Source organism: Ipomoea triloba, chromosome 6 (genome assembly GCF_003576645.1).
Source record: "Ipomoea triloba cultivar NCNSP0323 chromosome 6, ASM357664v1".
In the NCBI taxonomy this organism is placed as follows: Eukaryota; Viridiplantae; Streptophyta; class Magnoliopsida; order Solanales; family Convolvulaceae; genus Ipomoea; species Ipomoea triloba.
Window position 1 is genome coordinate 9,279,324 of NC_044921.1, and position 13,663 is coordinate 9,292,986.

General features: G+C 36.0%; 1 protein-coding gene across 13 annotated transcripts in view; it reads right to left on the reverse strand.

Moving 5' to 3' along the window:
• Positions 1 to 2,378: 2,378 nt before the first annotated feature.
• The window catches only part of LOC116022627 (mediator of RNA polymerase II transcription subunit 34), a 29,080-nt gene continuing 17,795 nt past the window's right edge, over positions 2,379 to 13,663 (reverse strand). For 6 of the 13 annotated variants that reach the window (XM_031263397.1, XM_031263393.1, XM_031263399.1 and 3 more), the window contains 10 exons: positions 13,084 to 13,136; positions 12,933 to 13,010; positions 12,791 to 12,856; positions 10,914 to 10,980; positions 10,773 to 10,826; positions 9,669 to 9,776; positions 9,249 to 9,313; positions 3,461 to 3,539; positions 2,945 to 3,162; positions 2,379 to 2,742 (listed from right to left, as the gene is read on the reverse strand). In XM_031263397.1, coding sequence (XP_031119257.1) covers positions 2,557 to 2,742; positions 2,945 to 3,162; positions 3,461 to 3,539; positions 9,249 to 9,313; positions 9,669 to 9,776; positions 10,773 to 10,826; positions 10,914 to 10,980; positions 12,791 to 12,856; positions 12,933 to 13,010; positions 13,084 to 13,136 — 974 coding nt within the window. In that variant the 3' untranslated portion in view covers positions 2,379 to 2,556. Of the gene's footprint in view, positions 2,743 to 2,944; positions 3,163 to 3,460; positions 3,540 to 6,715; positions 7,045 to 7,979; positions 8,056 to 9,248; positions 9,314 to 9,668; positions 9,777 to 10,772; positions 10,827 to 10,871; positions 10,981 to 12,790; positions 12,857 to 12,932; positions 13,011 to 13,083; positions 13,137 to 13,663 lie in introns of those variants that run through there. The other 7 variants (XM_031263401.1, XM_031263395.1, XM_031263394.1 and 4 more) reach the window with 7 other exon arrangements.

The window sequence follows — 13,663 nt, forward strand, 5'->3', positions numbered from 1 at the left end:
ACAATGGGATCTTTGATTTTAATTGCATGTTGGATGACATGATTGGGGTTTAAACTAGTTATGAAAATGTAATAAAAACCCGTTCTGTAATAAAAAAACCTTGTTTGATTTCTGATTGCTGATTTGAGTTGCATACTTGAATTTTTTGTATAGGTAATGGGGTCACAAATGAAAAAAAAAAGTTTGAAAAATATTGAGGGATCTTGAAAAAAAAAATGAACTTCTTGATATTTTTTGCCAATATTTTGGACCTAAAGTTGAATATACGTGTCACCAGTTTGTCCAAATGTATGGTGAAGTAAAAGAGAGAGTCTGTTTTGAAAAGGTGAAGGCTGCAATGGTTGAGTGTTACAATGACTATGCGGTCACCTATTCTGTGAATGTGCAATCTGAATCCTCTACTGCCGCCTGTTCAATTTGTGAATATGCAGCCTATCCAATCTCAAACTACAATTGATAGGCCTCAGTCTAGGTTGAAAATTCAATTCAAAAGGCAAAATAATGGAGAGTGGTAAAAGGAGTAAACAGACTGAGCTGCAGCCTACAGATTTATTTAAGAGAGAATATTGTGGATGATCAGGATAATTTTGATATTCTTAGAGGATGGAAGCTAAGCAGTGAGAGATTGCCCATTCTCTCAAAAATAACAAGGGATGTGCTAGCAGTACCAATATCCACAGTTGCCTCTGAAAGTGCTTTTAGTACTAGTGGTAGGGTGTTAAGTCCATTTAGGAGTTCCTTAACTCCTAACATTGTGGAAGCCTTAGTATGTGCACAAGATTGATTGATATTACCAAATCAACCAATACAAATTGAGGAATATTGATGATGTCGAAAGGCTTGAAAAAGGTACACACTTTGCCATTATGTTATTTATTTTGTATTTTAAATTCCTTCATACTGAATTACTTTCTGTTTTTAATTAAATGTTTTTTATTTGCGGAGTTGCCAACTGGAATTGGGAGTGCTGGAACAAGTTCATCCCTACCAACCATGGTTGTAATTTCAAAATTCTTTCTAGCTCTGTGAATATATGATTTGCTATTAATCTATTATCTCCTTTTGTGAATTACTAACTGTTAAGTAACAACTGAAACAAATGGGCAATGACTTGGCAATAATTGATTTGTTACTGCCCTTGAATCCTTGATTCCTTTGGATCATTGAGTAAAAAACAGGTATATTAATATCAGTTCATGAGGCCAAGCCTTTTGCCTTGATTCATTGATTGAATTTTGAGTGAAGGTCTTATGGTAATATGATTTGACATATCACTCTCCCTTCCTCATTTACCTTTTACCCTTTTTTTGTTTGTTTGTTTGTTTGTTTTGTTTTTTGTGTGTGTGTGTGGGGGGCCGGCGGGGGCGGGGCTATGATGATGTTTCCACCTTTGTCTAAATCAAAGGATTTTGGATGGGTTGGTATGTTGCTCTAAGTTTTGGGTTTTGTTTCAAAAGTAGTAATTTGCCCCCCAATCCTACATTGATATAAAAAATTGGCAATTAGAGCTACATCACACGTATTTATCTTGTGTTAGTATTACTATTTAGTACAACATATATTTAACTTATGTTATTTCAACTATTTGCATTTCTTAATAGGAAGAGGAGGAATTATAGTCTTGAATTGCTGGAGTGGTGATTGATTAATGAAGTAATTTGTAAACTTGTAATTTGGAAAGTGTGAAGTTGTGAACTGTAAATCTGTGATTCTATGTATATTTTTGTAACTTAATTAGCTAATTTGGCATTTTAGTCTATACTTTTGTAACTTAAGCTATATTTTGCATTTTGCAAGATATATATTTTCATCATTTTTTAGTATATTTTGAATTTGTTTAATTATTTTTTCAAACTAAAGTTAATCCGATAACCAAATTTATCCCACCGAATCCGAAATTAAAAAAATCTGATTGATGTAATGCTTGCATTGAATGAATTGGATACAACAATTCAAAACTAAAATCCGAACAAATTGACAGATGAAAAATTCGATCCGTCCGAACCCGTCCCATGTATAGACCTACTTATATTGGCATATTGACCAAGTCAAACAGCCAATAGTAATCAAATCAATCAAAATTGACTCATAAGCTATGTTACTAAAACACATTTGAGAAATGTGTTTGGTCAAAAATAAATAAATAATTTCAAACTTTGGGTTATAACCGTATAATGTTTTAATGCATTTTTGGTATAGTCAACACCAAAAACACATTTTCCTTGGGTCAGAAATGTTTTTTTTTTTTTTTTTTTTTTTTAAAAGTTGTCAAAAAAAGTTTCATATTTTTATCCACAAGTTTAAATTTCTTCCTATTTAAGTCAGTTTCCCACCAATGCATTCGGTAAATGTGGGTCATGGTGAGACATGAACCGTGGTATACCAAATGAAATCCCATAGTCTGAGAGAACTAGCAAAGACCAATTGCTACAGTTTCGAGCCATTACCAAAGCCATCTATATATACTCTGCTGATAATGCAAACACAACTAAAATAAAATAAAGTGTAGCTTTGCTTTTAAAAGTCTCTTCGCCCTCAGTCAGTACAGTTCATGGTTCACAGCTCTTCTTCACTGCTCTCAATGACTACTAAAGCTTTTTTTCCACTTTTCAATTTTTTTGAAGCACCCTGTTCACCATCTACACTTTCCACAGCTTCAGGCTTGGACTCGTAACTTTTTATTTCTTGAAGAATTCTGCTTCCATATTTCTCAACCTTCAATTTTCCAATTATCTTCTCCAACTGCAGAAGTTGAATATACATCATTGTGTTAGGAAGATCATTCACATTTGATGACATGGATTGGTACACCTCAGGAAGAATTGGTGTATAAACAATAAAAAGTTCACTGTCAAGAAGGGAACCAAACAGTCATTTTACTTATTCAGGCATTATTATCATTCTTTTTAGCATGTAGTGAATTGGAAATTTTCTGGTAATGCACCTCTTCCACTGAATCTGGTTTCTGCATACTAATAGTGCACATCTGTTGTGTTGATAATACAGAGTGTGGAAACATTGATCCGTGGATGGCAGCGAGTTCCTTTCGTAGTTCATCAAGCATAGATTCCAATCCAGAAGATCTGCTTCTTTTGGATGATTTTATGAAATTTGAGCTACCCACTTGTTTATTAGAAACTTCAAGCTTAATAACTTTCTCCCCTGACAGGTAGTAAAAAAAACAGATAAAACTAAAACACAGTAGGGTTGAAGGCCTTAAAATTGAGGTTTGGCTTATATAATTATTAACACATGATATGCTTATTCATAAACAAAGTCAGTAAGAGTGTGTGTGGCTTATGAAGGTAAATTTCTTCTGCAGCATATAAATGATATATACTATCAATTACAAATACAGCAGGCCAAAAAAATATACAGTTACTGAAAGCTATTCAGTCCTGTTCCTTTAGTTTGCCATGTTTATGTAATTAAGTAATTTAGAAAGACAAGTAGTTTTTACCTTGCAATAATTGCTTTGCAAGTGGTCCTACTTTGACATAAGCATTCGTAGCATAAGCAGTATGCTGAAATTCTTCTTTCTGCATGGAAGTGGTAAATGTGGAAATATCTGGTCAGCCTGTTATAATAAAGAGCAGAATGGGGGTGTAGGGGGCTGTTATGAGAGTAAAGAGAATACTTCATGAGTACATACTACTCCAAAGAGAATACACAACCTAGCCTTATATATATAAGCTAGAAGACACCAACGAAACACCGAATTGAAACGATCGTGACTTTAAAAAAGAAAGAAGAGAAAGAATATTTCATATGCCTATCTACCAAAAATCCTAAGACTGCCTAATCTATAGATATTCTATATATTCAATATATATTTCATAACACTCCCCCTCAAGTTGGAGCATAGATATTAATCATGCCCAATTTGTTACACAAATAACTAACTCAAGTGCCATTAAGGGCCTTTGTGAATAGGTCCCATAATTGTTCTCCAGTCTTCACAAATCCCATGGATATTAAATCTTGCTGTATCTTTTCACAAACGAAGTGGCAGTCGATCTCTATGTGTTTGGTTCATTCATGGAATACCGGGTTGGATGCAATATGGAGAGCAGCTTGATTATCACACCAAAGTTTTGCAGGGATTGGAGCTTGGAAACCAGTGGTGTCTTTGGTTGGCAGGTTTAGCTATAAAGAATAGGTATCAAAGTCATTGTTATTGTTTGGTTGACAGGTTTTTAGAACACTACTATGCGTTTTGATTACCCCCTTAATTGTAAAACTCATTCCCTAATAAAATAAGGGTTTCATCCCCTTCCTCCTCAATTGCTTCCCCAACTATTAATAATCATTCCATTCCACCCTACTACCAAACATGTAAAATACTTTCACCAAAACCCATTACAATTACCAAGTATTTGATACTCATTCCTATTCCGATTTCTATGTGCGAACCAAACACACCCCAGATTCATTCAGGAGGTTGTTTATCCACATCACTTCACATGTTGATTGTGCCTGATAGTACAAATTGCCTTCATGTAATCACAATGTATAGCAATATAAGCAAAGTATGGAAATAGGTGCAAGAATTTAGCCAAAGGCAGCCCTTTTATTCATTGTTCTTGAATAGTTCTAGAAAGAGTGAACATTGCTTCTTGGATAATTTCAAGAGAGAAGAAGGGAGGATCCAAAAGTCCTTTGTATGTAGGGTTAAATTCCCTTATATAGGGCTAAGTACCGGATAATACGTTGCATAATACGCTGGACATATGCATACGATTTGTGGGGCGGTACACTCGGAGTATATTCCCTATCAGTGCCATTGCTCTATATTCAGACTCTGCACTTGAACGAGAAACCACACATTCTGCTTTCTGCTCTTCCACGAAACCAGATTACCTCCAAAGAAAACACAATAGCCAATTGTTGATCTTCGATCCTCTTTAGATCCTGCCAACCAACATCAGTGAAGCACGAGGGCTTTGTTTTAACCCATATAGTGATCGGCGAAGTCGGCATACTTTCCCTGACTCCCCCTGAGCAACAAACCCAAGAGGTTGCTCCATATATACTTCTTCGTGAAAATCTTCATGCAAAAAGGTATTCTTGATATCAAGTTGATGTAGAGGCTAATCATAAGTGACATCCATCGAAATGAGCAACCTAACAAAGGTAAGCTTAGCCACAGGAGAAAAGGTGTCAGAACAATCAATCCCATAAATTTGGGCATATCCCTTAGTCACAAGATAGGCTTTCAGACGAGCAATAGACCCATCAGAATTAACCTTGACAGCAAACACCCATTTACAACCAATAGGCCTCTTATTGGCAGGTAGTGTAACCAATTCTCAAGTACCACTACAATCCAGAGCATTCATCTCTTCAATCATGGCATCGCGCCACCCAGGATGGGACAAAGCTTCTTTAACAGTTTTTGGAACAGAAATAGAATCAAGAGAAGCCATGAAAGAACAAAAAGCTGGTGAGCAATTGGACGGTCACCATCCAAGACTAGATCGGACAACGAAGAGGTGGCAATAGGGCATTGTGCTGGCATCAAATCAGGAGGAGTAACAGGAGGCGGACCTAGCACCGAGTCAGGAGGCCTAGCACCGAATCAGGAGGAGTAACAGGAGGCGAACCTAGCACCGAATCGGGAGGAGTAACAAGAGGCAGACCTGGAATGGGTGCATTATGACAAGGCCGACGAGAATATACCTGTAGGACGGGAGGGGTAGGAACATAGGATGTGACCGTATACATCAAAATGTCATACTCCTCCCCCTTACAGATAACATCTGGAGAGGAAGGGAAGAAAAGAATGTCCTCGTGAAAACTCACATCAATGGATACAAGGTACCTATTAAATTTAGGATAGTAACATTTGTACCCCTTTTGCACACGAGAATAACTAAGAACACTTTAAAGACTTTGGATCTAACTTGGTGACATTGGGATGAACATCCCGAACAAAACATGCACAATCAAATACACAAGGGTCAATATGGAACAAAGGCTTTGATGGATAAAGACAATGGAAAGGAGTTTTCCCATTCAAGACCGTGGAGGGCATGAGATTGATTAACAAACAGGCTATGGAAACATTATCAATCTAAAACTACTTGGGAACCCCCTTCTGAAACAGCAAGGCCCTCGCAGTCTCGAGGAGATGTCTATTTTTGCGCTCAGCCACCCCATTTTGGGAAGGTGTGTCAACTGTCGACACAAGATGACTAATGTAGCATACCCTTCTGAAGCATATAAGAGGCAAAAGGGAATGAAAAATATTCCTTAGCATTATCACTGCGTAAGATTTTAACGGGCACCCCAAATTGGGTTTCAATTTCAGCACAAAACCCACAAAACAAACCAAATATTTCAGAACGACTTTCCATCAGATATAACCACGTCATACGAGAAAAATCAACAAATGTAACAAAATACTTAAACCCAAATTTAGAGGTCATCGAACACGGTCCCCATACATCAGAATGTACTAACTCAAAAGGAGCAATCGTACATTTGTGGACTCTAGGACTCAAATGCACGCGATGGTGCTTAGAAAACTCACATGACTCACAAGGTAAAGAGGACAAACTCCGAAACTGAGGACACAATGTCTTTAACAATAGAAGAGAATGATGGCCCAAACGACAATGAGCATCAAAAGGGGTGACAACACTAGAACAGGTCACCGACTCTAGCCTTGTGGTGTCAAGAATGTAGAGACCCCCAGACATATGCCCCTTACCAATAACCCTCTTTGTTGTAAGATCTTGAAAAAGACAATGGTCAGGAAATAATGTAACACAACAAGTTAAAGCAAGAGTAAGTTGGCTGACCGAAATTAAATTGAACGAGAAGTTAGGCAAACTCAAGACAGATGACAAGGGGAGCGAGGGGACAGGCAAAATAGCACCAGACCCAAGGACATGGGAGGTGGATCCATCTGCTAAGGTGACGGGAGATGTGTATGCGGAGAAAATTTGGAAAAAAGACTAGAGTTACCTGTCATATGATCTGTGGCTCCTGAGTCTATGATCTATTTGGAAGAGGATGAGAGAAGGCAAGAAGTGTTGGTACCTGAGTTGGCAAGAACAATAACCGAAGATGATGAACGCTTTAGAGAAGCTTGATACCAAGAAAACTCAACAAACTCATCAGCAGATATTAGGACCGACTTAGGAGATATATCAGATTAATATTCAGCCATACCCAAGAAGAAAAAAAACAGATCACAAAGCAACAATAATAGGAACCTGAAGGTCTACGATACAACCTGACCGGAAAGCAAAAGGCAATGGTCCAAACTAAGTCCAGAACCAAGACACACAGACTTAGGCGACCCAGGAACAGTCGACGGAAAATTTTTCGGTGGCCAAAAAGCCCTCACGCACCGGAGCGTGAGGCGAGTGGCAGCAGGTAGCGGCGGCACGTGAGCCTCACGCGCTGTCCAGAACAGCCTCGAAAATTCCAGATCTAGTCGCTGGACACCGGCGCTCCTCCCTTGGCAAGTAGTGACGTCAATAGAGTGGGAAATTTTTATTTATTTATTTTTTTTATTGTAATGGCTCTAATACCATGTTATGAGAGTAAAGAGAATACTTCATGAGTATGAATATTCTGTACATACTACTCCAAAGAGAATACACAACCTAACCCTATATATATAAGCTAGAAGACACCAAATAAGGAAACAAGTTTCCATATGCCTACCTACCAAAAAACCCTAAGACTGCCTAATCTATAAAGATTCTATATATTCAATATATAACAGGGGAAAATGTGAATCTGTAATCCAGATGTCTTGTATAGTAGCGGGAACATTATTGGGTGGAACAATAGAAAGTATGTCTTCTTGTTTCTGTCATTGGGCTATGTCCTAATTCTGGAGCAACATATAAAATATTGGTTAATGATGGATCTGCCCAATGTTTTCTAAAGATTTGACTAAATGGTCCTTGATGTTTTGATTCAGTCTTTCTCATCTCATGTTATCCAAAACTTAATCAACTTACCCAAAATTTAACTCCTCCAGTCTTCCATGACCCATATACCCAAGTCTTGGCCACATAGCTCCAAAAAACTGACCATCTTCCAAAGTTAGGGGCAAACTTGTGAAAATTGACAAATTTTTTGATAATTTGAGATTAAACTGATTAAATTCAAAAGTTAGGGGCAAACATTTATTATTTTCTCCGTATAGAGCACAATATATGAAATAATAGATTTTGCTAGATTCTGAAGTCTGCTGTCGGAACAGCAATAAATTATGTTTCTTCAACCAATGCAGGAATCTCACCATTTCACATAATCTGACCTCTCACATATTTTTACTGTCTTAAATATTAAAGAAAAACATTTTATTTAGAAAGAGGCAAAGAAACCTCTAGCAAGCATTTCTTGTTAATATATCACTTCATGCACCAAAATAAACACAGTAACATTTTCTCAAGCTTATACACAGACACACATCATTACTATTATTGACAGAAAGGATTTTATAGGAAATTTTCTCATCAAGTGATATTATTATAACAAAAATCAGTAGCTGTTGCTTTACTACAATAATAAATTTAAATTTAACATTTAACAAAGCCCCATTTAGATTAATTAGTTAAAAGCAATCTCAAATTTAGTCTTTATTCTTGATTTCAGTCAATACCTTATTGTTTTCCATCAAAATTCAGAGCATATCAGGAAAGAAGGAAAAAAAAAAAAAGACCATACATTTGGGAATCTTTTGATCATATAATGTATTTGTTATTCTAGTATTGCAAACTGAGAAATAATAGGTCAATACAATTGTGCTGCATTCATTGGAAGAACATATCATAGACGCAACAAACCACCTGTTGCATGAAGTATTTATACTAGCTCATTTCCTTTTTTCAAATTTTAGCTGTTAGGTTTGTTTTCTTTTTTCCTATTCTTATGCTAATGTCTGTTTATTACTGTTGCCACCTTTAGTATTTAAGGGGGCTTAAGGCTTGAGTTTAGGACATCAATTTTGAAATTTGAATTTGAATTTGTCTTGATGACATTAGGGAGAAGAAGAACTCCAGTATTCTTCATTTTATTCATTCTATTTCTCTGTTTCCTAGCCTTGTTCAACCATAGGGAGAAAAACACCCACCCCCATTCCCCTGGCTCTTCCCTCAAGTCCCTTTCACCGCCCAGTGACGCGTTCTCAAGTTTCCGGGCCCACAACAAATTGTTTCTTCATTGAATTTTGGTACCATAATAAGAGTATGAAAAATAAAAGTAAAGAAAAGCTGTCTCCTTACCAAAACATGGTCTACTATAAGCTGAATCACAACTTGCTCCAGCTCATCTCTTTTTAGCTCGGGAACTGATCACAATAACACTAAATCTAAGATGTGGTTATAAAGAATCTTGCATAAAAGCAAAGATGTGAAATTTTGTAGTCAGTGCAAATGAATCCATCTAAACATACTACCAGTAACCCCTTTAAATATGATATGTACACAACAGCTACTGATGGGTGGTAAGGTTTTTATTACTTGTAGAGAATACTCGAAAAAATTTAGTGTGGAGAGGGATGAGGAAATTATATGCTCTAGATGCTTCTTCAGCTATGGATAAATGATTAGAGGTCACCCCACAGAAAAGTTTCTTTTTAGTTTTTATTTCTCTTCTTGAATGAATGATATGAAGAAAGGATTATCAGTGGCAAAACAACTAACCTATACCATTGAGCAAACCCTTAACTTTTTCCACCAACTGCAACATTGTCACCCTCTGATCTGTTTCTTGCACTTCTTGGACAAAAGAAACAATAAGTTTTGCATGACCTGTACATTTAAATCTATATTAAGCTCAAAATAGTGCATCAACGAGAGAAACCTTGATTTCAATTTATAGAATTCAAGAAAGCCTATTTTAAAATTTGGAAAAAATATTAATGAGTTGTAGTGTTCTACATAGAAAAGAAGGAAAATTAAAAGAATTGGAAAGAAGATAAGAAAAAGAAAAGACAATACTGTAACCAAAAGGCCATTACTATTAGCTCTACAACATAGCTCAACCTCATCCCCTCAAAGCCTAACAGGGGCATATGCTAGAAGGAAATTTTGGTATCAGATTGAAAAGTAGAGCTATAGCTGTTGGAATATTCATTTTACTTTTTTTTTTTTCCTTTGAATAAGCAGAGGTTAGGTAGATCCATACCCGTCCATTAAGACTAAAGGTCAACCTCATCCATATATGTTAGATCCATTAACAACAAAGCTGAATGAAGATTACAACCAAATGAAGCTAAGGAATCAGTAACACTATTAGCTTGCATATACACTTGGAAGGCCAAAGCATTAAGAGAAGATAGAAAATCTAGGATTAAGGCTATGAGACATCATAATGGCCAAAGCAAGAGACCAGGGTGGCCGCAACCTTAGCAAGTGACCAGGATGAAGAGAGAGAAATGAAAAAGAGAGAGCTTTGAATGTTCATTTAGTAAGTCAAGCTTTATAAACACAATATGTTCTCTTATTCCATATTGCATGCAATAGCACTTTCCAGGACGCACTAGAACTTTTTGCACTAACAAGCAATAATTTATTTTATTTATTTATTTGTTGTGGTTATGGGATACTTCTAATAAACAGAACACAACAAAATTACATATAAAGTGACAAGGAAATCAGTCAAATTTTGCAGCATAATATTACTATGAATAAATAAGTAAATAGCATAATTCAGGTGATTTGTCTTCCCCTAATTTCTGCTTTAATCCCATGAATTATGCTGCAAATCTTGACTTATTTCCTTATCATAAAGTCAAACCAATGTACCAGAGACATCCAATTCTTTCACCTCACATGAGAAAGCACAGTTGTCACACATTCCTGAATATTTAAAAAAAAAAAAAAAAAAAAGTTTAGACTCTCAACTTATAACATCAGCAAATTGTGTGTTTTGCAGGAAAGTCGAACCATTGCAATCTTGTAAAGCTTCAGCAAAATGCCGGAAGAAGGCACTTCGGCGACACTCTCTTTTAGACTGCAAGTAAGACACCATAGTTATTAAGAATTAAAGTATGACACCATGCTCAAGTAAACTACTGCTACTGGATAGGCGGATAGCACAATATTAGCTCCTAGTTTCCTTCGGCTTTTGATGCAGTGTATTGGATGCCTCATAACATTGCTAGATTTGTAAAATATACACACACTCCATTAAAAAAAATAATAATAAAATATAATATAAAACTCTATTAAATTGTATAATGTTAGTAATTATAGCTTGTTATAATATAAGATTGGGTCAAGGTCACTCAACTGTGCTATAACGTACATGGGTCAAACCACACTAAAAGATTGAATCCAATCAATTAACTAGTCTAACCCATGACCTTATAAACCCATATATTCTCTCTTATTTTTTCAATGTGGGATTCTTAACACTCTCCCTTAAGTGGACAACTAAGCCATTTTGAATCTAACCGGTAGACCACTTGAAATTTGGTTAAACCCAACCCTGAAACGAAAGCTCAAGACGCTACCAAAGTGGACCGAACAAGCGAGCTTGGGATTAGACCCTCCCCCTGAGACGAAAGCTTGGGGCCACCAATACCACGGGTAGACAACTAGGTGAACACAAAGTGGACCGGACAAACTCTGATACCATATTATAATCTAAGATTGGACAAAGGTCACTCAACTGGGCTATAATGCACATGGGCCAAACCACACTAGAAAACTGAATCCTATCAATTAACTAGTCTAACCCATGACCTTATAAACATATATATTCTCTCTTATTTTTTCATGGAACTCTTAACGTAGCTATATTTGATTCAAGCATAATGCAATAACTTTGAGAGACTACAATGCTCAAAATTGTGATGGAGCATTTTTAGGTTGTCTTTGCCAAGAGAATCAATCACACTTTTGAAAACTACATTAAACTAGCTAGTAATGCACCATTTACCCATTTTAAGAGTATGTTCCTGAATATTTTCTCATCTTCTTGGAGATTAAGGAAATATTGTCTCCACTATTGCCTTTATATTTATTTATGGATTAATGGTGAAAAACCCCAATTTTTGTGACAATTATATGCCAATTATTTGACATTTTAATACCAGGCATTTGTAATTTGTCAAATTCTTATCTCATGGTACTTTGTTATGGTACTTTGTTTGAACTGTTCTTTTTACCATGAGATGAGAATTTGACATTGATTCTTCCACTATTAGTTTTCCAACAAAGTATTGAATTATGTGTTCTGCCTCAATAAAATTCCTATTGATGAGGATACAAGCTTTTATTTTTAATTATTTTCAGCGCATTGCTTCTTGCCTGGAATTCAAACCCACAACTTTTTACTTGTTATGATACCATAGCTTAAGGTTGTAAGAATTGCAGCTAATACTTGATAGTTAAAAGCTCAATCATTCCGGGGACTAAAATCACTACAATTTGGGAAAATAAAAAATAAATAAATCAACATTTGCTTTGATTTGAAAATATAGTATAGATTTGACTAGTGCTTCATGTCTTACAAAAAAACATGCAGTTTTTCCAAAAACATTTTGATATTATTAACAAACCAATGGTTTTAACTCATGACCCACAGTTGAGCCTTAACTTTTCATGGGTTGATACATGGTTTGGTTTTAATAACATTGTTATGGTTATCGGTTCCCTTCTCAATCCATACCAACAGTCAAAGGAAAAAATGCATGTATGTGTTTATGCATGATCAAGCTATCCACAGTAAAGAAAGGGGATTCATGAATATATTCACACCAGAAGCATAATATTTTGGTAAAAGTCAACGGCACAGGGAAAAAATATGAAAATGTTACCTGACAATATCTTACTGTGCTGTAAAGGTTTTTTAATCCAGAATTTTCATAGAAGACCATTGAACTCTAACAAAGTTTAAACACAGCAAGAAAGTGAGATAATAAGCTCACAAGGAAAGCAGGAATATGCATAGAATTTTACCTGTCTGGGAACGTCAGCAGGCCTAAAGTAAAGTACACATTCTGAAGGAAGTCCATCTCTTCCAGCTCGACCACTTTCCTGTGACAGAAAGTTAAAGAAAGGAAGAGTACATTGTACATAACTAAAAGAAAGTTCCAAAGGACACTCAAACCTGGTAGTAAGTCTCCATTGATTTGCTTAAGCTGTGATGGATAACAAACCTGACTATTAAAAAAAAAAAAAATTGTAACCAAACAATGCCTAGAATTTTGCATTTTGAACCCAGTTATTAGTGCTATTCTCGTAATTTAAGGTAACAAAGTTTTTAAAGTGTCTTGTACTATAAAGAACTGAAAAATTAGACAAATGTACAGATGTACTTGAAAAGATCTCATTGTGAAGCACTCACAAGCATACAAAAATAATACCTAACAATCCCCACAAATGAAATCCCTGTTTGATGGATTGAGTTGATCTTGTCTCAGCTCAGTCTAAGTTCTTAGCACTTTGCCACCCCTCATCCATATTTGTCTAGAAAACTAGAGAAGTTCTCCAGTCAGTACCACGGGCCCTTATATTTCTAGGAGCCTTCTGACATTTCATATGTAAACTCTACTACTCTAGGGCATCTCATAGCCTATAAATCCTATAAAGACTCTCTATGCCAGTTAAGCATTAAAAAGGCAAAAAACTTATCACTTGGGCACTGTTGTATTGGCGGTGGTAGGTTTTTTTTTTTTGGGTGGGGGGGG